The 27506-nt window shown below is 40.3% G+C and overlaps 1 protein-coding gene across 6 annotated transcripts in view; it reads left to right on the top strand.

The window, feature by feature from the left end:
* Positions 1–3514: 3514 nt before the first annotated feature.
* Positions 3515–27506, top strand: part of lef1 (lymphoid enhancer-binding factor 1) — a 63170-nt gene continuing 39178 nt past the window's right edge. For 2 of the 6 annotated variants that reach the window (XM_089005897.1, XM_089005896.1), the window contains exons 1-3: positions 3533–4369; positions 6081–6138; positions 9920–10044. In XM_089005897.1, coding sequence (XP_088862023.1) covers positions 4169–4369; positions 6081–6138; positions 9920–10044 — 384 coding nt within the window. In that variant the 5' untranslated portion in view covers positions 3533–4168. Of the gene's footprint in view, positions 4370–6080; positions 6139–9919; positions 10045–27506 lie in introns of all 6 variants that reach the window. The other 4 variants (XM_089005900.1, XM_089005899.1, XM_089005895.1 and 1 more) reach the window with 3 other exon arrangements.

Raw genomic sequence — 27506 nt, 5'->3', positions numbered from 1 at the left:
TTTCAACATTTAGCTTGTAGTAGACGTGCACATTCCACCGTGACGTCCTTGATCCACTGCTGAAAAGGACGCTTTGATCCCCTCTTTCATCTAGAACTGCTTTATGTCACAAAGAGGGTACAGCAAGTGCTGAAGAATGAATGACTCTCTGTGACTTTGTGTTGTCATATTATTTGTTATTTTCTTTTTTTTGTGCTTTGTTTCTTCCGGGTTGAGTGAACGTTGGCGCGTGTGGCTGCCGCTGCTCACCCGCAGAAAAAAATATCCTGTGACTGTAAAATGTCCTTGAGAGTTTTGAAAGGCACTTATACATGAAATGGATTATTATTATTATTATTATTATTATTATTATTATTATTATTATTATTATTATTTATGCATTTGTTTAGCAGTTATTATTTTTTGCCACCGAGGGGTCCCCATCATCACGTTCTACACTGTAGTATCTGTAATATGGGATGACATCAACAAAATGAAACAAATAGAGCTCAGTGTCAAAATGGCCAAATACACCCATTTAGATTAGATTAGATTAGACGAGCCATTCTTCGGCCCACAATGGAGAAATTGACATTTCCCAGCAGCAAAAACAAAATACATGAGCTGCTGTAAAAGCACCCACTCACGCGGCGCCATCTTGAAGTGGCAAAAAAGAATTTATGTGGCAAAAAACGTTTTGTAGCAGAATGGGCCCTGCAGGCCTTTACCTTGACAGGCCTCTTTTTCTTCAATTTAAAAGGTAAAAAAAATAAAAAATAATAATAACTTAAAAACAAACAAATAAATAGTGGTTCCTTTGGGGAGCTCGGGTCATGCGTGAAACAAGATGGCTAATTAAATGAACGAGTTACAATAATGAGGCAAAACACGCAGCAGCTTCTCTTTTTTCGAGGGGGGGGGGGGGTGAAAACAAGACGAAATCTTCGTTGTTGTTTTTTTGTTTCCCTGAAAGCTCATTTTTGGGGAGCTCTAATGAACTCTTATGAAAGTGTGTATGTGTGCGAGCGCGCGGCTGTGCATGTGCCTGCGTGCATGCGTGTGCTTGTGCTGTTTCCGCTCTACTCTGGAATGCCGCCAGTCCTAGCTCTTTTCCATGCGCGCCTTCCAAAAACCCAAAAAGCCTTTGATCTTATTTTTTTTCTCGCCGCCTCCTTCCCACTAATGTCTCTCTCTCTCTCTCTCTCTCTCTCTCTCTCTCTCTCTCTCTCTCTCTCTCTCTCTCTCTCTCTCTCTCTCTCTCTCTCTCTCTCTCTCTCTCACTCACTCAGCTGCTGGAAATGATGGCCGGGCTCCACGCTCGGACCAAATTTAGTCATACAAAGGGGAGGGGGGATGCAGGGGGGGTGTCAATGGGGGAGTCTGTAGGGATGGGGGGTGAGGAAGCAGGTCGGGAAGAGGGGATGGAGGGGGTGAGGGGATAGAGTGGTGTGGTGGGGGGGCTACAGGGATGAAAGAGCCAGCCGCTGCCAGATCAAAGGCTGCCGCAGCTCCGCCCCCACTAACCCCCCCACCCCCTTCCCACACTCCCACTCTTTTCCTTCTCACCCCTCTCTCTCTTTCTCTCTCTCTCACTCCAATCCTCCTCACCTCCCCTTTCCTCCCTCACTGCACTTTATAAAGTTGAGCCCGGCTCAGACGGACTGAGGTTCTCGTGCGTGCCTGAAAGACTGCAACACAAGAGGAAATCGATGAGCACCACATTTGTATCGTTACCGTGGTGCATTTTTGTGACATGCGCTACCATTTCCGTGGCGAAAAACAAAACTTTGAATGGGAAATGTTGAATGACTGTGCCAGCCGGGTGAATATTGACAGTCACAAATACACCCTTAAAAAATCGACCGGGTCACAAATTGGTCTGAGCTGCTAACTTGGGTCAATTTGACCCAACTTTCCTATTTATTATTATTATTGTTATTATTATTATTATTATTATTATTATTATTATTATTAGTATTATTATCTCTCTCTCATCTCATCTCATTTTCCGTACCGCTTATTCCTCATTAGGGTCGCGGGGGTTGCTGGAGCCTATCTCAGCTGTCTTCGGGCACGAGGCGGGGGACACCCTGAATTGGTTGCCAGCCAATCTAAGGGCACACAAAGACATACAACAGTCACTCTCACACTCACACCTAGGGACAATTTGGAGTGGTCAATCTGCCTGCCATGCATGTTTTTGGAGTGTGGGAGGAAACCGGAGGACCCGGAGAAAACCCACGCGGGTCCGGGGAGAACATGCAAACTCCACACAGGGAGGCCGGACCGGGACGCGAACCGGCGACCTCTGCACTGTAAAGCCAGTGTGCTAACCACTCGGGTACCGGGCTGCCCTATTATTATTATTATTATTATTATTATTATTATTATTATTATTATTATTGTTGTTGTTGTTGTTGTGTGTATTTTTGTGTTTTTGTTTTTTATTTTGTACTTTTGTACATTTGTATTTTTGTATTTTTAGATTTTGTAAATCTTTATTATTATTATGATGAGGATGATTATTATTATTACTATTATTATTATTGTTGTTATTATTGTTGTTGTGTGTATTTTTGTGTTTTTGTTTTTTATTTTGTACTTTTGTACATTTGTATATTTCGATCCAATTTCTAGCCCAGCAGTTTTGATATTATACATAACCAGTGACGTGCGGTGAGGTTGATGGCTGGTGAGGCACTGACGTAATTACAGTCAGATTTACAAACATATGAACTCTAGAGTAGCTTATTCACCATTTGATTGGCACCAGTTAACGTATTTTGTTTAAAATTTCATGTCAGCATTCTTTATATATACAAACTGTAGCATAGAAAAAAATAATAAAAAAAACGTTTTTATCGTGTTACCTTTACTTATAAATGAAGTCCATGCGCCGCTCCTTCTGAAAAAAGGCATCGATAACTTCTTTGTAGAAGCCTTCCTTATCTTTCTTCGCTTTTAAAAGTCTCTCTGTCTCAGGAGGCAGTGGAGAATTTTAGTTCATCTACTAAAAGTGTTTGAACACTTTAATAGCGATATGCAGAGGGACAGCAATTAGCGGTTAGCATTGTCATTGCGCAATACATGGTGAGGCTCAGCCGGCTGCTGCCTCACCGCTTAGTACTTGAACGGTAAATGTGAAAATTCATCGAATTTGAAAAAAAATCCAAAAATTGTGAAGTTAAATGGAAAAGAACTTTAAAGTCCAAATCACTAAATAAATATAACTGTTTAATTTCTTTTTTATTTGATATTGATGATGACAAGTGAGGCACGGTCTCACCTGCCTCCCTTGACTGCACGTCACTGTACATAACGCATTTTTGGGCATTTATATTGCAAATAGTTTCACCCAAACACTCATATCTCATATAACGCCGAATTGAAGTAACCCAAACAAATCCAAACAAATTTCTCTCAAAACAAAACCCAAAAAAAATCACACTCCATTTTTCTCTACCATAAAGATTTCAAAATGAGTTCTCAGTGGCTCAACTTTCTTACCGGTCTTGCAGGTCTTTCCAAGAATGACCCCTGACCCCCCTCAGTCCTCCACGCATGCTTGTTTTAAGCCCTCGGTCCACGCGTGGGCTTGTGTGCTCGGCCCATTTGTTTGGGAGAACTAAAGTGGGAGTGTCAATCAGTGCTGACTGGAGCGAAGGAGGAGGAGGAAAAAGGAGGAGGGAGAAAGCTCTATGACCAACACACGCTCACACACACCGGTTACATTTCACCGTGGAAACGCTGCAGGAGCGCTCGGGAAAGTCTTCTCCACTGAGTGTGTGTGTATATGTGTGTTTGTGTGTGTGAGTGTGTTTGTGTTTTGCTTTGTACATCACCCTTTCTTTTGCTTTTGCTTCCAATTAGTAGAAGCGCGGATGCGCACATCCGCACACTTTTTTTGACTTCTCCATCGGGATCCTTAAAGGGACTATTACATCCACTTTTTTTCCAAACCCAGTCATTTATGTGTGGATAAATCATTTTTAAGTGACACGCTGTGATTTTTGCCAGCTTTTTGTGTCTTATTTCCCCTCAGCAGGGGGTCAGCAACTTGCCTCTTACCCACCAGGAGTTCCTATACCCACCCTTACATTTTTGGCAGTTTTTTTTCCAAGAAGAGGGGTGGCAGACAGGATTTTGGGTGCCCCCCCAAAAAAGAGAAAAAAAACGAGGGTGAGACGACATGCCTCAGTTGTCAGGCGGCGGCGGGGATCCGGAGTTGTGTGCCACGGACGAAATGATCCCGTTCAAGGACGAGGGGGAGCCTCACAAGGAGCAGATCTTCGCTGAGCTCAGCCACTCGGAGGAGGAGGGAGACCTGGCTGACATCAAGTCCTCGCTGGTCAACGAGTCCGAGGGAAGCCCCAACAGTAACAGCCACGATGTGAGTCACTTGGTCAGCCCAAACGCAAAAGAAAAAAAAATGTGAAGCCTCAACCTCTGTTTCCTTCAAACAAAAATCATCATTTAACTTAGAAATAAGACCCATTAGTCAATTCACAATCAACATTTTATATCATTCTGTGTGGGGTTTTCTTTACTGACTTTTTTTTAATGAGTAGCAGTTGCCTAAAGAGGGGCTGCTTTCTAGCCCACCGGCCGTAAATTGACCACCCAGCACGGTATGCAATTTAGGTAATCAAAAGCATGTTTTTTTTGAATATGACTAATCAATTGTCTCGATACATAAAGGCCTTTTTAAAGTTGCCAATATCAAATTTTGAAATGCAATCCAATGGACACGATAAGAGCTTGTCATATTTGATCATATCAAGGCGAAATATTAATTAAAAAAAATGTCAATTTTGAATATGTCTGTGTCCATTTTGAATATTTAAAAATGTGCATTTTGCAACAAAATCAGTAAAAGGCAAGCAATGTTACGCGAGGTGACGTCATGACAAATGTCACAATGCAGAATGAGCAGGTGGAAACCTTACCTGGGCCTGCAATCTTAACACGAAAACACCTCGGCATTCAATCTAGTGAAAGGTGCTACGCTAGTTGGATCGAAACAAATGACATTTGCGAATATGTTCACTATGTTGAACAAATATTTGCATGGTTGGAAATATTTCTGATGTTTTTCTAAATATTTCTCAGATTTTCTTTGAAATAAATGACATATTTTTTCTTAATTTGAATATTTTAAATAAAGGACATGATTAATTAAATGTGACCTATTTCCTAAAAAAATCTTATAATTTTTTGATGCATCCCCCTCAAACCACACACACACACACACACACACACACACACACACACACACACACACACACACACACACACACTCAAAACTTGTGCAAATATTGAGGCAGAACTTAAAAATGAGGACATTTTTGGTATATTCTGTCATTATCCGCCGTGTTAATGAAATTTGGAGACACACCATTTGGCCTGAGACTGCAAAATGTTCCGAAACGCGATGCTGATGTGAAATAAATGTTAATTAGGATGCATGAGAAGTTCCTTCTTACACAGCTGGAAGCCATCCCATCGGTGTGTGAGCGTGTTTGTGTATGTGTCTGTATTACTTGCTCTCATCAATCCAGACAAAAACTGGGTGTTTTAAATCCATTTTTTAATGAAAAAAAAAAATCTAAACGAAATATACATATAGAAATCAAAAACGATGACGACTTTAATTGATGTAAGATTGCCGTCTGGAATGAAAATGGGTGAACTCATAGGAAAACAAATTCATTTGTAAAAGCCCCTTAAGGCCGTGGCGGCTTAATTAAGTGGGAGAGATGCTTGTGTGTGTGCATGTCTCTGTGTGTGTGTGTGTGTGTGTGTGTGTGTGTGTGTGTGTGTGTGTGTGTGTGTGTGTGTGTGTGTGTGTGTGTGTGTGTGTGTGTGTGTGTGTGTGTGTGTGTGTGTGTGTGTGTGTGTGTGTCTTGTTGACAAGTGAAAAAAAAATAATGATAAAGCATCACATTCACCCCAGGCCATGTTATTCTGCTGTCTTCTGACCACATCAGCGGCGCTGCGTGTCGAACGATGTCTGAAGGCCTTCCCAATCAATTCCCCGCCATTCAATTTCTCTCCTCTCTTTCTTTCTTTTTTTTTAATCTGGCTTCTTTTTTTTCACCCAGGCGGCAAGACAGTCCCAAGACTCCTATCACGAAAAGCACAGAGAGCATCCCGACGATGGTGAGTGTGACGCAAAAAAAAAAGATTCATTTCTCCTTCCTGTGCCTGCCAGGAATGGGGGAGACGTGTTTTTGAATGTTTTGAAACAGCAGTCATTACATTTATTTGATGTGTTAATAAATAATAATAATAATAATAATAATAATAATAATAATAATAATAATAATAATAAAAATGGTGAGTATAGTTTTGCTTTTTAGATTGTTGCTGTGCCGATGACCATTCTGTGTTTGGGAGCCTTTTACTGAGCGAGTTGCTTGTCCTCTAGCCACAAGGGGACATAAGTCTTCTTGTGCCGGTCCCAAGCCCGGATAAATACAGAGGTTTGTGTCAGGAAGGGCATCCGACGTAAAAGCTTGGCCAAAACAAACATGCGGATCATACCTCTGAAGATGGAGGTTACTGATTTGCTGTGGCGACCCCTTGAAGGGAAAAGCCGAAAGGAAAAGAAGAAGAAGGTTACATCTTCTATTTCAAGGCACGAGTTCCTGTCTCAAAACTCACTCAGCTTTGAAATGTAAAAAAAAAAGGTCTTTTGCAATACGGTGCTCAAAAATCACCTCACGGACATTGTTATACATAATTGTTTGCACCCAGTTTCTTGCATTTCAAACTGTTCTAAAAACAGCTTAAACAAACTCCCAAATCCTAAATGAATAAATAAATACATAAATAAAATGGAGAAAAAAATAAACACCCAAATCAAAACAAAAAAATACAAAATATAAAAACATTAAACACCCAAATCAAACTTTATACTCTTGATTAGTTCTTGCCTGGAAGTTGTTACAAGTGTAACAATAAGTTAACCACTTTAAAACTAAAACAACCACAAAATAAGCTGTCTTTGAGGGACAAAAAAAAACAACTTTCATAACCCTGTATTGAGCAACAGGAATATGACAGGAATATTAATAATAACCATAATTATAAACATGAATAAACTCTTGTTCTAGTTTAAAAAGAAGTTAGCTATTGTATATTTTAACCAGTGATTTAGGTCATAAGCAGAATCCACAATAAGGGCCTCAACATGACTAGAAACTTGCAATGTTGTGATTTTTTTTTTATTATCTCCCGCACGCTACCACCATAACACAAACAAAGTTACAAGAATCATAATTATACTTAAACACAAAAAAGTCAGAACCAGAATTTGAACCGCCGAGCTCTGACGAACTTTTTTGCCCTCAAAATAGTTTCATTCTTTTCTGAACACAGAGAGTGGTTGTACTGAGTCGAGTCAGCCATGTTATCCCGAAGAGCTAAGACAGAAATGCAACACTAAAAAAAAAAAAAATCGCCACACACAAAATAGTTTTCCAGTTTTATGATCTTTCAGTGTATTTGTACAGAGAAGAAGAAAAAAAATCTTTGTGCGTGCTACACGATGCCTAAGAGCTAGCTAGCGTGTGCTTGACGAATGCTATCACAACAACATGTTCCCACAACCTCGCTAATGTTGGAAGCTAGCTAAAGATGCTAATTTTGCTCGCGATAAATGACAAATGACAGCTATCTGATATATATAATAATAACCATAATTATAAACATGAATAAACTCTTGTTCTATTTAAAAAGAAGTTAGCTATTGTATAGATTTAGGTCATAAGCAGAATCCACAATTCAATTTCTGAATGCCAAACGTTGGCGGTTCACATCGAATCAGTCATGGAGTGAACAAAATAAGAAAAGAAAGATGATTTCATACACAATATGGCTGCCAAGACCCAGCCATAGTTCGGAAATAGCTTAATGTCTTACTGCAGGAACCTCCATGTTTTTTCCACCGACTTGCTCTCAAATCAAGAATAGAATGTACATATATATTTAAAAATAAATAAATAAATATGAATATTAAGATAACTATACCGTGTGGACTGATAAAAACCATGTGTTGCCTTTCTGCGTAAAACCAAAGACCAGAAGGCCGAAGTTCAAGTCTGAACCCAGAACTACTGCACTGCGAGGCGGCCATACCAACCACTGCTTCACCATGTTACCTTTTCAAGTCATTCTTTTCTCACTCTATCATCAGAATATTTATTCATAGATTTATTTATTTATTTTTATTGGACGGTCCCGTCTGTAAATTTAGATCAGCCCAGCTGTTAACCGTCACGCATTGGTCTCAAAAAACGCCACGTCGGGGTCACCCGCGGGCTCCACTCGAGGACCACGCGGGCCTATTGTGGCCTGACCCCCGCCTTGGCGCGTCATCGCTGAAGCCTTTGAGGCGGAGTGTGCCTCCCCTTTCAGCCCCCCACCCTTTCGCCCCTTCCTCTCTTTCACCCCATTCCAGCTCTCAAACCAAACACTGTCTTTCTTCACAACAAGTTCTATGTTGCCGTCGGTCTAAATAGCACCAACACCCCCCACACCCGCCCCTTGGCTTTATGACACAGTTGAGTGGCGAGTGGCGCTGAATTGAGTCCTCTTGTATCAAGCGCCGGCTCCTCCTCCTCCTATTCTTCTCGTCGGGTCATTGAGGAACAGTTGGGGCGTCTCCTGTTTTGACACACTCTGTACGTTCTTCTAATTGTTGCTAATTGGCACAGAGGGGCTCCCATTGTTCCCCCCGCACATAATATCATTTAGTCAGAGTCCATTGTGAGGCCTCCGACAAAAGGCCGGCGGGGGACAAATGGGCCTCGGGTTAAAACGATATTATTCGTCAGTGTGATTTATTGACAAAAGACATGATGCGTCGACTTCAGAACATTTGGGATGAATCATACTAGTCAGAATAGTTTTGTTGCGCAATGTTTTGGTTGGTTAGCAAGAATTTTGTCACGCAACTTTGCCCATCCAATGTAACCATGAGCGACCAGTCATATGACCACCCCAAACAGAAACAAAGATGTATTCTTTAAAAAAAAAACCACAAGTACAGTCGTCACAATTTCTTCCTCAGAATAAGCATCATATAGAGAAATGTCGCAATTCACAAAAATGCTTGAGAGAATGTCTGTGTCAAAAAAAATATTTTTGTGTTAGATTCTTATTTATTCACATAGTTATTTATTTATTTGTGTATTTATTTATTTATGTTTATTTACTCATGTATTCATGTTTTTATTTATTTATCCACTTGTTTATTTATGTATTTTTGTTTACTTATTCATTTATTTATTTCTGTATTTATTTATTCATGTTTTTATTTATGTATTTATTTGTTTTTGTTTACTTACTCATTCACTTATTTGTGTTTTTATTTATTCATTGATTTATGTATTTGTGTATTTTTGTTTACTTATTCATTTATTTTGTTTATTTTTTATTCACTTATTTATGTATTTATTTATTTGTTTACATATTCATTTATTTCTTGTTTATTAATTTTATTTATGTATTTTTGTTTACGTATTCATTTATTTATTTCTGTATTTATTTATTCATGTTTTTATTTATGTATTTATTTGATTTTCTTTACTTACTCATTCACTTATGTTTTTATTTATTCATTGATTTATGTATTTGTGTATTTTTGTTTACTTATTCATTTATTTTATTATTTTTTTATTCACTTATTTATTTATTTATTGTTTACATATTCATTTACTTGTTTATTAATTTATTTTTTGGGATTTCCATATTCATTCATTTCTTTGATTGCTTATTTATTTATTTGTTTTTATTTATTTATTGTGTCTGTCGCGGATTAGGTACGTATTGTATATCTTAGACTTCTGTTTCAGTACAGTTATAGTATTTGTTTCATGTGCCATGACATGGCTGCTCATATTTTATTTTGTTTATTTTTTTTAATTTTTTGAATCAGTGAAACATCAGGACCTGTACAGCAAAGGCCACGGCTACCCAAGCTACCCCAGCTATATCATGATGGGCAACATGAACGACTCCTACATGACCAATGGCTCCCTCTCGCCTCCCATGCCCAGAACGGTCAGTACCAACTAAAATCCAGACTTTGCTTCCTGTGGGTGTTGGGGAAACTGAATTTATTTTGATATTCACTCTAAATCAAGGGTGTCATTTTTTTGCCGTAGGCCACATTGCAGTTACGGTTTCCTCTCGGGTTATGAATTTGAGGAAGCCATTAGAATGTTTGATCCCCTTCGCATATGACATATCGAGCGCTAAACAGATGAAGAAATAACTTTTCAAATCTGAAGTAAAATATAAAGACTCTTATGGTTTACAATGGACAATTTGAAATTTTGATTCGGACTCTTGCAAGCTTCAAGGAACTTGACATGCTTGATTTGCTTTTGCGGACCGAATAAAATGATGTGGCGGGCCAGATTGATTTTGACACCAGTGCTCTAAATCATACAAACCTTCTCCCTTAATATTGATGATGAGAGACAAGCTCTTTGAGGCTGTTCATTCTTTTGGAATAAAAGCCACAAGAAATGAAAAAAAAAAAATGGAATTGGAAGTGTTTTCGTTGAGCGAGTGTTTTCTGAAAGATGTATGAAAAGTCCGATATTTAAATATGAACACTGTGTGATGATTGGCTACTTTTCCGGCAATTGAGGAAGTAGTGTGGTCCAGAGCCTCCCCGTGTAATGGCCCTAAATATCAGTCCAGCTGCAGATCCGTCACTGACGGCTTCCTGTGTCCCCTCGCAGCTGTCCACACTAATGCTGTTATGTCCACGCATGTCTCCGTATACCACCTGGGACGACCTGCGGCATTGCCGTCGGCACTTGGCACATTATTTTGCAATATGACACAACCCATTGGATGTTTGTGTTTCTTTGAAGTTACTTGCGTCTTCATTCTTGGCAAGATTTGACATTTGATTATTTTGAACGGGTTCAGAGGCTAATCGTTGCTGCTGGGTGTCGTGGTGGTGCAACCCTTTGTGAAATCACAACAAATTGCAGGTGGTCGCCGTATTATGATGACGCTGGTTGATATTTCTCTCTCTCTCTCTCTCTCTCTCTCTCTCTCTCTCTCTCTCTCTCTCTCTCTCTCTCTCTCTCTCTCTATATATATATATATATATATATATATATATATATATATATATATATATATATATATATATATATATATATATATATATATATCTGGCAGCTAAGCAGCAGTGCACTCCATTTTGATTTGATTGCTTCAAGACACAATTCATTTCACAATCCAATTTTGTGAACTGAAAAAAAAAATACACCTTCTATCCACATGCTGGTCGAATTCTTCATGTCTGCAATCACATGGAAGCGCTTGAGGAGGTCTGCTTGGAGAGCCACCAAAGGAAATTACCTTTACCAACAGACGGAATAGACGAGGCCCAGCCGGGGTTGCTTGCTGCCAATTGTTTTATTGTCTCTTTTTTTTTCTTTTTGACAGCCCCAACCCCCAACCGCCCCACTCTTCCTCTCTTGGATCCGTCTTGAATAAAACAGTAGTCTCACCCGATGGCAGCGTCGCGGTCGCCGCAGTATATCTGCAGGCCTGGGATCAGTTTTCCCTCACATCAAAGGCTCCGTCTTTCTTTTCATTCCCCTCCATCGTCCTAGCTCACCACCAACCCCCCAGCCCCCGTCACAGTCGTTTTGGATTGATTTCCATTCACCATGACATTCCTGCACACATGCCGTCCAGCCGTGACAGAGCTGTCGGGAGCCGCTTGATTGTCAGCAGATTTTTATGTGGTTTTTTTTTTGTGTGTGTCTTTTTACACGATACACAGACGACTCGAGAGCGGTCGAATTGGCCTTTATTGGGATTGAGCAAATCTGTATTTGAAGTCAACATGATTGACACTTTGATGTAGAAATTAATATCCGTCTGTGAATAAAAATTGACCAAATACATTGAAGTGCCATCTCGTCGCATTGTGCAGACACCCGCGTTTCTGTGCAAAACGCACTCGTGAACAGGTGATTTGTGTTAAGATTTTTTATTTTTATTTTTTTTGGCACGATTTCACAGATGACGTGTGAACCGTTTGAGTCAGACTCAACCTGCCAAACCTTCAGGATATCATGACGGGCATAGGGAGGGGAATCTGGCATGTTGGCGGCTTTGAAGAGGATGTTTTTTTTTCTGAGTCGCTTAAACTCTAAATTGGGATTTCGAAATGACTGATTCTAAATAAAGACCGTGGAATGGGACTATTCCAGGAATAGTCTGCCGCCGTCATGTCCTGGCTCTGCCTAGCAAAAGAAAAAAAAACATCCACATGTTTAATTTTTAAAGAAAAAAAAGAAAGAAAGAGAACGGAAGTATGCTTTTTTGCTTGACGGGCAGGTGATCTCCATCTGTACTGTAGAAGCTTCTGAGTGCTGCAACGGCCTTGCGGGTGGAGTTTGCCATTAAGACCATTTTTCTCCGGAATACAACCGCCTCTTTGCTGCGTTGTTGTTCTTGTTTCACATTGTGATGGCAATTCGAAGACCATAGTCTACCTTTTTCCTCCCCTTTCCAATCTTGAATACCAGAGTAAACCACCCTAAACGTTGAACATAGAAAAAAAAAAGAGTTCTTATCCCGTGACTGTAAAGTGTCGTTGAGAGTTTTGAAAGGCGCTTGAAACTCAAATGTATGTTATTATTATTATTATTATTATTATTATTATTATTATTATAGTAGTAGTAGTAGTATTAGTAGTAGTAGTAGTAGTAGTAGTAGTAGTAGTAGTAGTAGTAGTAGTACTAGAGTTATCGGGTGCAATACCGGTTTCAACCAGAGGGGGCAGTTCGCAAAAACTGGCCTCCGCCATTGAGAGAATTATAGCCGCCATACTCTTGCTTTCTCCGTCTCCAAAGTCTTTCGCCCTGTCAATGCTCAATTTCCTTGTGGCAAGAAAGATGGGAAAATGGAGGGTGCGGGGAGGGCGGCACGGGTGTTACAGTGCCCCCATATTTCCCTTTGATGTAGCGGGAATGTGACGGATCGAGCCAGGCAATGTCTCGCAGCGTGGAATCACTAACCCGGGTTTACCTAACTGGATTTGGTCGGACCGCTCGGGTGTCCTCGACTCATGCCATCAGCGCTACTATGGAGGATCCCCGTTATCGAGCTATTGAGAACACTGCCTTTACCAACAAGCATCCATGTACACGCTGGATGGACTTAATGGTGACGGTCTACGACCTCCCAGTAAGACATTCGTGGGCTCCCCCCCCAAAAAAAAAAACATTTGGTAGATTTGTTTTGGAGCAGAAATTTTCTCAAAATGGCCTCCGCAATCCATACCTTGTCAGCGCGCAATGAGTCATCGTCTCATATCATCAAAAAGGGATCACCTTCTGTACATCTTCAGACTGACGCGTCATTTTTTCCTTTTCCACCTTATTGCTTAGTGTATATGTATGTACAGTGATACCTCAGTTTACGAACATTTTAGCTCGCAAACATTTCGCCTTACGAACGTTAAATTTGTGAGAATATATATCTTGGCATACAAACTATTTTTCGGGAAACACACTGAGCGCCACAATGAGTGATGTGTCATTCGCGAACGAGCCTATTCTTGGAGCACCTAAAAAGAGCTGAAAATGGCAGCCGACTTTTTTTTGTCTTCTATTCCCCGCCTCCAGTCTTCGGTTAAAGGCGCACGTGATTGGTCAAGATCCGTGGTAGAGGAGGGAGGGGACATCTCAGCGGGATACACGCGGCAGTGAGCGGGGGGAGGGCTTATAGAAACAGAAACACACACACACAGAAGGGAGACAACAGAGCTTGAAACAAAAAACAAAATTGAGAAAAAGAAAAGCGAAATGGTGAGAAAATGGATAGAAAACACAGTGACATTTGGACTCGTTTCAACTTTATTGAGTTCAAATGCAGAGTGTAGACTGCAAAGTTAAAATATCCCATCAATCAGGCTCCACAAATAACCCGCACAACCCATCTGTACAATTTGAAGAGAAAACACAAGCAAGGGAACCAGTTATTAATGAAGTTTCTAGTGTGTCTGCCTGCATCTGTTGCTGTTACAATATCACAACTTCTAAGTTGTACAACCCAGAGCTCCTTGAGACACTTTATGCAAAAAGCTATCCATTCCATCAAGCCATCAACGACCATCGCAGAAAAAATATCCTGTTACTCTAAAGTGTCCTTGAGAGTTTTGAAAGGCACTTATAAATGAAATGTATTATTATCATTATTGTCACAAAGGTAAATAAAACGACTTTATTATACTGTAGTTTATTTATTTAATTACAATACCATAGCATATTTATTATACATAAAATAAGATATATTGTGTGTAGTTTTATGGCTTATTTAGTTGAAAATTAGTTTTATGGGGACCTGAGAACGGATTATTCTCATTTTAATGGTTTCCTATGGGAAATTAATGTTCGGACTACACACTTTTCGCCTTACACACACTTTCTGGGAAGCAATTAAGTTTGTAAGCCCAAGTATCACTGTATATATATATATATATATATATATATATATATATATATATATATATATATATATATATATATATATATATATATATATATATATATATATATATATATATATATATTAACTTCAGAATGTAAATGTAGATATGGTAGATCATCTAAAGGGGCCCTTGGAAAAAAAAGTCTCCCTTTACAGGGGGTCCCAGGATTTTTTTCTACTTCCTGGAGAGGGCAGCTTCCAAAGGTTTTTGGTATGCTAGGAGAAACAGCTGGATCGCATGTGATCGTAGAGCTCAGTAATTCTCCGGCTGGATGATCTCAATAAAGTGAGCCAGTCGCGGTGACATTGATGTCATCTGCAGCGCAGCTTTTACCGAGCGGCGTAAGATGTGCTTTGCGCCAAAGGGGACCTCACACATGAGAAACACTTGGGCCTTTTCAAAGGCTTTGTAGTGCCGCCATTGACTCGCTCAGCTCTTTCTTTTTTTTTTTCTTCTTTTTTTCTAAACAGCGCCATCAACGCCCGGGCTTCCGCTTACACACCCGCTCCATATGTACAACTGTAATGATGCCATATGGTTGCAATCACCTTATCTGTGCCTTTCATGTGGCGAAATGGTGCTCGCCGTTCGAACGTACTGTGAGCGTCTTTTTATTTTATTTTTTATATATATATAGGAAACAGAAGTCGAGATCTGGCGACATACTGTAAGTAACTGGGGATTTATTTCTGAGTGCTTCTGGCTTTGTAGTTTAGCCTCCAGGCCAACGGGGGGGCACCCTGAACTGTTTGCCAGTCAGTCATAAAGAGATGAACGTCCATACACACCTTCATTACGACTAGCTAGGGAGCTATCCCGCTAGCTATCTCGCTAGCTTGATAATCCACTAGCTAGCTAGGTAGTAAGGTAGCTAGGTAGGTAGGTAGGTTGGTAGGCAGGTAGGTAGCTAGTTAGCTTGGTAGTTGAGTCCCTACATAGGTAGATAGCTAGCTAGCTAGCTTGATAGCTAACTGGCTAGGTGGATAGCTGAATAGGTAATAGGGTAGATGTGTGTATGTGTATGTGTATGCTAGCATGAAAGACTGTTAAAGTACTGTCGTATTCAGTTTTGTTTGTAGTTGCAAAACAAAGCTAAATGGAATCAAAATCCCAGTATGTCATCATAGAATCATAGATGAATGAAATTGAAGAAAATTAGGAGATTTAGATTTCAATGTTACATGACTTTAATGTAATTTTTTTAAATTATGAGAATGTCCACATGAACATGAAAGAAATGAAGTACCCGTAGTATATCCAATGGGTTATTTACATTTGAAAGACAGTTTGAGACAGAAGTGAGCATGAAACTTTGGGTAGGGTTTGGGTTTACACAATATTCTTCATGACATGAAATGAGTGGAGAGGATTTCTAATTGTAATTGGTCATTCTTGTACTTCTTCAATCAATTCACACCACGAGGCGACTACTGATTTTTTTTTCTCTCACGGGTATTCAATGCAATCATTTTATCAGAAAGTGTAAACAATTTGGTGATGCTCCGATTTTGGCTTGTTGGCGCAGGTCTGTGTTTTATAGAATTTCATTTTGAGAATATTTGCTCTTTACATTTTGAAGATATATTGTGGAGGAGCAGTGCAGGGGTGCCTTGAAAATTTTTAATGGCTTTAGATAAACATTGAGATGATTTGGAGAATGTTTTCTTTTCCCAAATGAACACATATGAACTTTCGAACTGCATTCAAATGGCCATTATATACAGAAAAAAAAATGGAGATTGGACAGCTCGCAATGGACCCCCAACTAAAACCGTGTTAAGTTTCGTTCATTGTCTTGGCTGTGACGATGACAGAAAGACTTGAACCGAGTTTGTGGCTGGAGAGACGGCAACAGTCGGCGGAATCGGATCCGGCTTAACCAAATCCGGTTCTCGCTGCTCTCCTGGAGTTAGTCAGTCGGCCAGCGGGTCAGTCGGGCCACACCTGCTCATGGGGCTTCACTCGGCACATGCGGTCTGGCGCTGATCGTGCAGGGTCAAGTCGAGAGGCCTCGCCAAGCTCGTCACTAATTCCCCCTCTTCTGTTTTCAAGGCTCCGGTGCCGACTTCCTAATCAGAAACAGAGTCATGTCCTGCCTCTGTTACAGCTCCTCGACTACCTCTGAAGTCGCGGTAATAGCCGAGGCGAATTTGTACCTCCATTCTCCATCAGGGATGATAATACTGAACAGCCATGCACCGCCGCGACATATCCTTACACGCAGTCGGCTTGACACATCTGTTGTAACTTTGATCCTGCCTCGGATGAGGGAAAATTGCCAGGTCTGCTTTATACCGCGTTGCGTGTCGATGTGGTTATAGTGGAAAAGTGACCAAGAATTATGGGATAGCCTGCACCTCTTATACTGTATTGATACTACCTTTGTAGCCTCCCCCCAACTCCAACCCATGCCTGTCAACCGGCCTTATTTTGCCGTATTCTGGAGAAATGCAAAAATTGTTCCATATAATTTTGAGATATTTTCGATTCCATTTTTGTCATTAAATATTTGCAATAATGCTAATTATAACAAATATTGCTACTTGTAAAGGGCAAAGTCGACCACCGAGAAAACAAGTCCATGCGAAAAGTCTTGAGAAGAAACAAAAGTTCAGAGAAGACGAGTTCTGGTCAATTGGAAATTTATTTTAAAAATCAGTTAAATTAAACATGTTAGCGTGTTTCTTTTCAGCCTAATATCATTCGAACACAAATTCCAATTCCTTTTGTGTTGTGGACAAATTTAATTAGCCTTAAATGTGGATTTGAAAACATTGAAACAAAAAATGGGATGCTTTGAATCTTGATACACTCCTATTAGTCACTCCGCTACTATAGCATGCTAGCAAATTGAGGCACTGTTTTATACACAAATACAGAGGCAAAAAAAATGCTTTTGTGTGCTAATTTTAGATGGGGGTGGGTTGGCGGGGGTGTATTATACACGGCTATGTGTTCCTCACAGGATTTTACTGTAACCAAATACTGTAGGGCCCTTCCTCGTTCAGTATATGCTAGCTCTGATGCTACATTTGAAGATAGCTAATGAGAGCTCTCTCTCTCTCTCTCTCTCTCTCTCTCTCTCTCTCTCTCTCTCTCTCTCTCTCTCTCTCTCTCTCTCTCTCTCTCTCTCTCTCTCTCTTTCTCTCACTCTCACACACAGGTTTTTTTCTTCTCCCTTATCTATAACTTTGATAAATCAGCTACCTCAACTGTGTACAAGATTACGTGTAGGTGTGACATTAAAACATGAAAGCCTGCGCACACTGCAAATGTTATTTTGTCTGTTTTTATTTTCATCATGGTTCTGAAAAGATCGAAAAAGACATGTTAAAACATGTCCAACATTTCCTCACGACAAAAATCAACTTTTTATGGTCGTTCCGTGACATACAGGCTGAAGAAATGCTGCTAACTGTTACCACTCTGGTACTAGCGCCGAAGCGAAACATATTTACGGGTGGACTTTGTCTCCCTCTTTGTGCGTTGATTCCGTTGCATACGGAACATACGGAACGGGAAAATGGCAGTGTTAACAGGCAATTTCAGAAGAAAAAGGGACTCGTCCTTTGTTATATGAAGGATAATGAATGAGAATGTGACACGTTAGCACTGCTGAAATTAGCCATAGCAACCGCGACACTAGCATTCATCAAAAGTCTTCGATCGCACAACATTCCCTTAGTGAGTTAAAAGATGAATAGCTGCCACAATTTGGCCCACCATTTTTTGGGGTTGGGTTGACAATAAGACCACACGAGTGAAACATGGGTGCAAACGCCGCCGGCTGTGTCCAGAATTGCCCAACGCATCAACAGAGCCCACTTTGTTGGTCGGGCAAAGAAGCAAGCGCTATAATCAATAGCCGCTCTGTGGCGTGAAGCGTGATGGTCACTGCTCTTCATCCCTCCTCCTCATCCTCCTTCTCCTCCCCCTCCTTCTCCTTCTTTTGCTGTTTCATATTTCTTCAGAAGCTCATTATTTCTTTCTGCTGTGGGTGCATGCATGTATCTGACAGCGCTGAAATATTAATGGTCCCCAGTGTAGGAGGTTGGTAAAGTAGACCTGCATAGTTACAGTACAAAGAGGAAGGATGGGGGGTAGAGTGGGTGCGGGGCGGGGGGGGGGGGGGGGGTCATGAGCCAAGCTGCTCATTGAAAGGAAGGCTTGAGCTGTTTTTTTTTTTTTTTTTTTTTTTTTTTTGGGGGGGGTTCTATTAGGATGGACAAACACTTGATGTAATTGAAATTAATTAATTATTTTTTTCGGTCAATTTTTTTGCTCACATTTTCTTCCACGTCATAAACATGAAAATACATCCATGTACAGTATTTAATTGTGTTGCATCCAGATATCTTTATTGCTTGCAACAATCACTGTTTTTCATATGATTGTACATGCTGGCGTTCGTGGCTTTGTGTGAATAGAACTTGACGATTTAGCATTGGTTGGTTGCATTTTTGAAAGGAAATAGTCATTAAAAAGTGTGAAGACGTTTTTATTTATTATTATATGCACAACTTTATTTTTCACTTCACTACTGTACAAAAAAACATGTTAAATACGCAATCCATGAACCCAATGATGAAATTACATGCCATAACAAAGATGCTCCATTTACGCATTCTCCCCCCCCGTCCCCAGGATCGGATATATCGATAGTCCGGTTATAACGATATTTTGACTCCCGAGAATATCGATATAACGAGACTTTACTGTATAAAAAAACAGTTCCATCTTTTTTTTTTAATGACACCCTAAAGTGGTTCAAATTCCAGAGGATGTAGCCCGCATTGAACAGGTGGGATTTGGCATTTCTGACACAGATTGGAACAATTCATCTCACCGATATGTTTTTTTTTGGTTCTTTCGCAAATTCTAACTGAAAGTGGAAAAACCGTCTTTCAGATTAATTCGTGGTTCATTTGCCGGTTCATTTTGTCATTTGGCTAACCTGTAAGAACCAAAATATTTGTGTGCTGAATCTGATACTGTTTATTATAATATAGACACTCCCCTATTTACGAACATTCGAGTCACGAACAACAGTACATACGAACACTTTTGTAGTAACGTATGTAGTATTCTCTATAGTTGTTCATGTACATATCTTAATAGAGCATATATTTTATTAAATGTACATTTTTCAGGCCAAACCAATACAGGTTACTGACACAATCCTTAAACATACTTATATAAACCTTAAACATACTTATATAAGCCTTAAAAATACATTCTATACAAAATATAGCACTGAAGCAACTAAAAATAATAATCATACATTTCATATGTAAGCGCCTTTCAAAATTCTCAAGATCCCTTTTTGCGGGATACTTTTTTTCCGTGCGTGAGCAGCGGCAGCCACATCAAATAGATAGCTAATAGCTCGCAAGATAGCTAGATAGCAGATAGATAGCAAATATCGAGCTAGCTAGGTAGCTTACTAGATAGTACAGCGAAATTCACCTGACGAATGACCGTTCGGAACATATTTCATCCGTAAATTGGGGAGCGTCTGTCCAGATTAACTGGTGGTTTCTGTTTATAAAATAAAATACTGAAAAATGCAAGAGGGAGAGAACCTCAGAAAAATATTTGCCTATTAAATTGAATTATTATTCGGCCTTAATCTCGCCCATGAAAATCCGCCCTGTGAATTTGAACCACTCAAATTAGCCAAGTCATTTTGATGTTGCTCCATTACAGGCCAAAGTGCATTTTGGGGAGCATAAATATGAGCTCAAAATGTAATTATATTTCATATGTAGAAAAAAAACAATAGCATGCATCATAGTGAGCAAATGGGCGGCTTTAACGGCTGGTCAAAAGGGCACACGCGGTGGTCGAGGCCATGCCACACAACGCTGTAGGAGGACAAAAGAGGCGACTTTGCTCTGCTGTCGCTTCACATTGTGTGGTCTCACCCGTAAGCAAAAAAAAAAGCTTCCCTTTGACTGTGCAAGGGGTGGTGGTGGGGGGGTAACAAAGACAAGAAGCCTGTCTTTTTTTCGGGGAACTCGTAAAACGTTTGTCGCTCCTTTCATATCGGCAGTGCAATTGAAAACAAATGTCACCCCCACCCCCTTTTTTTTTAAACCGGCCAATTATGGAGTTGCGAATATTGGAATCATTCGGCAGACCCCCTCACCCTCCCCCACCACCATACTTCTTGACGCTTTCTTCCTTGGTCACTTTTTTTCATTTTACCTCCTCCTCTTCCTCTTCTTGTTTTTGAAGCAAGCAAGATGGTGGTGGTGGGGGCACCAATGTCAAAGTCAAAACCAAGAGCATTAAGAAAACTGGCGAAATGCAATGCAGCTGCAATCCGACATGACACTGGAAAATGGGGCTGAGGAGCAGAAAGCCTCTCTCCCGAATTCCCAGGGCGTGCAACTGCTCCCGGCCTTGGCTTTGATCTCTTCAAAGCCTCCTGCCTCCTACTAGATGGAGAGTCTTGGCTGCGCGAGCGAGTGCCGGAGAGGCAGGGGAGGTGGGGCGTGGGGGGGTCTTTAGCGTTAGCATCTCCCCAACCCCTGTTCCGAGTCTGAAATCAATCGTGGTTCTGGGGTAATTACAGTCAAACGCCACGTCGTTTTTTGCTTAAAAACACCTATTTGCTGTTGTTCTTCTTAGCTTGAAATCTCGATTTTTCATCTGCATTTTTTCATCAAGTCATTTTGAAGTCCTGTTTTTATACCACCTTGTGCGCGATTACATCAAGCTGGTCTGCAAATAATGAAAATATGTGTAAAATGGACACCCACAGAAATGCATTTTGGGGAAACAATATTGTTATATAATTCCCCCCCAAAAAATCCAAACAATTCTTCCATAACATCGAATGATGGACCAATCAAGCGAAACTCTACAAATATGCTAACACTCACTTCCTCCCAACATCCGTAATATTGATTCTTTTCCCACCTTCAAATCCCATCTCAAAACCCACCTATTGAAAATTACATTCTCTGTATCGTTTTATCTCCCCTTTTTCTATTTATAATTGTATCTATTGTTTTATTTATGTGCCTGTTTTGTGACATTAAAGTGACTTTGAGAGCTTTGAAAGGAGCTTATAAATAAAATGTATTATTATTATTCATACCTGTCAAGCTGCGAGACACTGTGACCTTTCTAACGGCTCCATTTTTACTTACTTACTGAGAAAAAAAAACATACACATGTGTAATATTACATTGCGCAATTTTATGAACAAAATTTCACATGTAAACATGAATACTTTTAACAAGTTCAAACATGTTTCTAGCAATAATCAAAAATGTTCTTTGTTGGAGAGCTTTGTGGCTTTTTTTTTTTGCTGTGAACAAATTGAATTTGTCCACAGCAAAAGAATTTTCATTTGTGTTCTTACGATGTACAATGTTTCTAAAAAAATTATGAATGATATTACGGTGAAAAAAAAACACAATAAAATGTTTAATTTAACTGATTTCAAAGTAAATTAATCCACTTGACCGGACTTGTCTTCTCGGAACTTTTGTTTCTTCTCGAGACTTTTCGCACGGACTTGTTTTCTCAGTGGTTGACTTTGCTTTTTACGAGTAGCAATATATGTTTTGATTAACATGACCGCTAATATTTAATGATGCAAATAAAAATATCTCAAAATTAATTTTTGCGTGTCCCGTACAAACTTTCTTGGATGCCGTACACATCTAAAAATGTGCAAAAATCTTACAGAATACGGCAAAATACGGCCGGTTGACCGGTATGATTATTACTTCTTTTACGCACATACGTTGTACTGTATTTAAAGGACAACCGACGTCCCCGGACAAGTTGTATCCATAATTTGTAAAATGGCTTCAAATGACTTCTGCTGAGCGTATTTTACAAAGATTCCACCGCATATAGCTATATTTTACGTTTTAAGACTCGTGCTGAATATTCCGGAAGTCTTGTTTTTGAGTTGATGACGAGTCCGTACGTGACGTCATTGTAGGAATGCCCCTGACTGAAAAAAAGGACACATTGTAGCAGTCCTTCCGTCACGTCAATGCTTGTTTGGTCTGAAAACCTCGTGTTGCGCCAGAAGAGGGCGTCCAAGCTCCATATAAGGAATTTATCAGCCTGTATAAACGCAATACACTGTCATGTCTACAAGAGGTCGCCATTTTCTGCCTCTTTTCTGGGACGCTACATTGCAGTCCAGATGCCTCAAAATGACACGGAATAAATTCTTTAATCGATTGCAAACATATATGCTTTCCTCTTCAGAACTATTTGAATCATATTCTTAACTGGATGTGTAACAAGAAAACATATTATCCGAATCTGAAGCCATTGTTTTGATTCTCCAGCAATGCAAGACGTCTTGGCGTGACGTCATGAACTGGGGGCGGGACCTTCTGAAACTGAAACTTTCTCGAGGTCATTTTGAAGTAGTTTTGGGACACTTTAAGTCATTTTTATTGGTGTTTTGCATTTGACTAAAAATATCACACTGCGTGTTTTGGGTATTTTAGATGCTATAAAACGTTTTTCTAATGTCAGTTAGGAAACAAAAAAGTCACGTCGGTTGTCCTTTAAGCTAATATGCTAGCTAACACTACTGATAAAGCCCAACGCGAAGGTGTTTTTTTTTGTGTTGAATAATGTAACTCCTTTGTAACGTTCACTTATAAAATGGGTTCAAGATGGGTTCTATATGCTAGCGGTATCATTTTGACGCTGTGCTTATTTTTCTTTGTGTTCTTACACGGACATGCTAAATCAATCTAAACCGAATAGCAGTCTCCATTGGAAGGGCTTTGTCCCTATATAGCGCGTAATTTTACCCGGGCCCGGATTAGCGACTCTTGTAACCTGTAATCTGCGAGACGCACCAGGGTTTGGCAGCGTTGGAGACACCAGGGACAGACACTTGAGGGGGAGAGGTGGGGTACAATGGGGGAAAGCTGTCATCCAACAGAGCAGAAAATGGCAGCACAATGCGGGTGATTACACTTGCAGATGAAGCCAATGTGTATGGCGCCCAACGAGGCCACGGCGCTCGCTTATGAAACGTGTCACCTGCCTTTTGTGTCGTAACCCCATATGCATTTTGTCCCAATCCCTATTTGAGTGTCAAAGAGCATTATACTGTTTAAAAAAAGTCGTGTGAACTTAAAATTTCAAGTTTTATGTCATTTTAAGTTTTGCAATACCGATGTTAAATTTTGCTACTGTGGAAAAAAATGTCCAGTATTTCACAGCTAATAAGAGTTAACATAACAGCTGTTCCTTTTAGTGCAGCCTAACCTAAAAGGACAACCGACGACTCCGGACAAGATTTGTCCATAATTTGTAAAATCACTTGAAATGACTTCTACTGAGCGTATTTTACAAAGATTCCACCGCATATAGCTATAATTTACGTTTTAAGACTCGTGCTGAATATTCAGGAAGTCTTGTTTTTGAGTTGGTGACGATGCCTGACGTGACGTCACGTCTGGAACGCCCCTGACCGAGAAAGCGACACACAATGCATTTTGGGTACTTTGTTTGGTCTGAAAACATCGTGTTGATCCGTGTTGATCGCGAAATTAGAAGGAACACACATAAATAACGCGATGGTGAATCGTTGTGTGTTGCAACAAGACTACGATTTGATACTAGTTGACACAAATTCCCAGCACACAAATCAGCCCATTTCCAACGGAGCTTGGGCGCCATCTTGTGCATTTTCTGGGACGCTACAATGGAGTCTAGACGCCTCAAAATGACACGGAAGGACTTCTTTAATCGATTACAAACATGTATGCTTTCCTCTTCAGGACTATTTGAATCATATTCATAACTGGATGAGTAACAAGAAATCATATTCTCCGAATCTGAAGCCATTGTTTTGATTCTCGAGCAAGGCAAGACGTCCTGGCGTAATGTCACAAACAAGGCGGCGGGACCTTCTGAAACTCGGCATCTCCGAGGTCATTTTGAAGTAGTTTTGGGACACGTCTGTGTAAGCTCTCAGTCGTACAGGAGTGGTCCATCGATGAAAAGGTTTCTTCTTCAGAAGTACAGATGACGGCTGAAGAAACCTTCTCATCGATAGTTTTGGGACACTTTAAGTCATTTTTATTGGTGTTTTGCATTTGACTAAAAATATCAGCCAGCATGTTTTGGGTATTTTAGATGCTATAAAACATTTTTCTGATGTCAATTAGGAAACAAAAAATGGTGCCTTTAAAGATAAACATCAGTCATTTCTGTTGAAAGTTTTTCCAAATTATAGAACCTTTCAGCAAAAAAACATAGTTAGCTAGCTAACTAGCAAGTTAATTATTGCTAGCTAGCTCTATAGTTAATATCGAGCTAGCTCGCTAACTAGCTAACTAACTAGCTAGCTAGCTTGATATTTTTGTTTTTGTTTTATAGTTTTGGTGTGGCACAAAATGGTCTACAAATGCTGATAATATTGACAACATTTTTTTTTTCATCCATCAATGTCATTAAATGTAGAATGACTGGCAATACAAAACGCGGAGATTTTCTTTTCTCAAGATGTTAGACGTTGCAATTAACTTGTGTATCCTCCTTAAGCCTGACCAAACACAATCACCTCCTGTGAAAATCTACAATATAGTGGCCACATTAAAAACACACGCAGACAAACACACACATACACACACGCACACACTTTATTTTTAAACACATTTTACAGGACAAACCAGAGCCTGGTTGGGTGTAGTGTCACATAGTCGAATATCTGTGTGAGTGTCGGGGCGTGAGCTGTGGTCAACAGCATACCCCTTTTTTTCATTTTTTATTTTTTTTGTGATGTGTTTTTGGAACATAAAATGTGCTCCGTGGCTCACTATAAATTGCATTATGCTTCATTATGCATTATATCAGCTATTGTGGGCCTGTTCCGCAACCAACGCTCGCCATCACCTATTGCCACCTTTCACTGCCTTGCACCCCCACCTTCGCTCCTCCGCCCCTCCTAATAGCGCTTTCTCTCCTCCAGTGGCATATCTCTATCCCTCATGCCCCATCGTCGTCGGATCCCAAATGCAAGCTCGGCCAAGTTTCCTGCCGCAGGCGCCCAATTTACTATGGCTGGAGTGTGGTGCGGTGGGGGAAGGGAAGCGGGGGTTCGGGGGGGGGGGGGGGGGGGCTGCCAAGTTGGAGGGTAAAGTGAAGCAGCTTTGAATGTTTCGCATCTCCATTGTATCCGTTCACACTGCGGTGTGTGTTGTCACTTCATGACTGAAAACATTGGTAAAACGATACCATTGTCATTGCTTTCAAAATGGTTCTCTTGCGCATGACGTCACAGACATTATATTAATAATTTAAATGCTGAATAAGCCCTAAATTATTAACCCAAAACACTTTCAAACCATTTCACATGACCATCCTGAAAAAAATAGTTTAGATTAGATTAGATGAGCCTTTATTTGTCTCACAATGGCGAAATTTACATTTCACAGCAGCAAAAACAAAATACAAGAGCTGCTGTAAAGGCAGCCACTCATGTGGGGCCATCTTGAAGTCAAAAACAAAAATGTGCTGTCTGCTACAAGCTAAATTCTGCAAGCAAACACAAAGCTGTAGCATCCATTAACAAAAACACATCTCCTGCCCCACGTAAATCCGCTTCAATTCCAAGCCGCGACTCACAGTTCCACATACGCAAAAATAATAAGAATAGTTTTGACGCTAAGCAAAAATGCGTCCTAAATCTTTAGCATGGCCGTTCCTGCACATTATGCTAGCCGGGGATCCGCCGTTAGCGACCACTGCTACTAATAACAATTTTCAGCCGCTCAATATCACTTCATGTAATTTAACATCCCGGACATTTACGACATTGTGATGTCACACACACACTTGGATTCAAATCGTGGGGGGTTGATGTGATGCGTGGCATTGAGGCCATGCCGTGACATCATTGCCTCAGCGTTCGTTTTTTTGTCATGCAATTGCAAAAAAAAAAAAAAAAAAAAGACACAATTGGGCTTAATAACATTAACACAATAAACAGAAATAAAAATGATGATTTTCGCCATATGCACACTTGGAAGTAAATTATTGTGGGTTTTTTTTGTTTATTTTTTGCTCCCCCTCTGTGTTCGCTGATGTCACCGGCATGAGAACAAGACCTTGTTTTTTTCCCCCACTTCCCCCCCACCATCCTTCACCAGTTACTTGATGCAGGATGATGAAACCCACTTAGATATCTAGCAAGAATATATTAGTTCCTCTGACGAGCTCGCCTAGCGCTCCGTGTTTCTTTTGATCATCGAGCTGCTTCTCTCATGCTCTCTCCGGCTGATGGAAGGTACTCGCTTTCCTCGCGGGATCCGCATATTAAATAAATTATCTGAAACAAAGCCAAAGAGAAAGCGGGCCGTGGTTTGAAAAAAATATATAAAGGTGAACCGCTGAATGTATTTATGTGGCATCAAGGGGGAAAACGCCATCCGTCTCAGCGGGGAGTCTTCAAAACCGGGCGTCGTAAACTTAGCTCAGGGTACGAGGGAGGCAGGTGAAGCTTTTTATGTCCCGCCATGGTGAGGCATCACACGGGCGCCCTTCACTTTGAGCTGACCGTCATCAAACAACGCATCAAACCCGGCGGATCAATCCGCCCCGCATCTGTACCTGAGATGAAAGCTGTCGAAATGTCTGCCACCGCTGCGCCCCGCTAACATCCGATCATGACAAACAGCCAATCGGCTACTTAAAGTTAAAGTTAGCCCACAAAACAATGCCGAATTGCATACAATTTGACTTGTTACCATGTTAGCAAAATGACAACTCAAATTAGATAGAAAGCTAGCTAACTAGCTAATAAATAGCATAAAGATACTAGCTAGCTATCTGACTAGTTATTAGCTATATATTAGCTAGCTTTCTATCTATTTGAGTTTCTTCCGGGTTGAATGAATGCTGCCGCTGCTTTTGAGCTCATATTTATGCTCTCCAAAATGCACTTTGCCCTGTAATGGAGCAACATCAAAATGACTTGGCTAATTTGAGTCGT

This window comes from Hippocampus bargibanti, linkage group LG10 (genome assembly GCF_051943395.1).
Source record: "Hippocampus bargibanti isolate YZ-2025 linkage group LG10, ASM5194339v1, whole genome shotgun sequence".
In the NCBI taxonomy this organism is placed as follows: Eukaryota; Metazoa; Chordata; class Actinopteri; order Syngnathiformes; family Syngnathidae; genus Hippocampus; species Hippocampus bargibanti.
The sequence above is the reverse complement of the archived record's forward strand: the minus strand, read 5'-3'. Positions and strand labels throughout refer to the sequence as shown.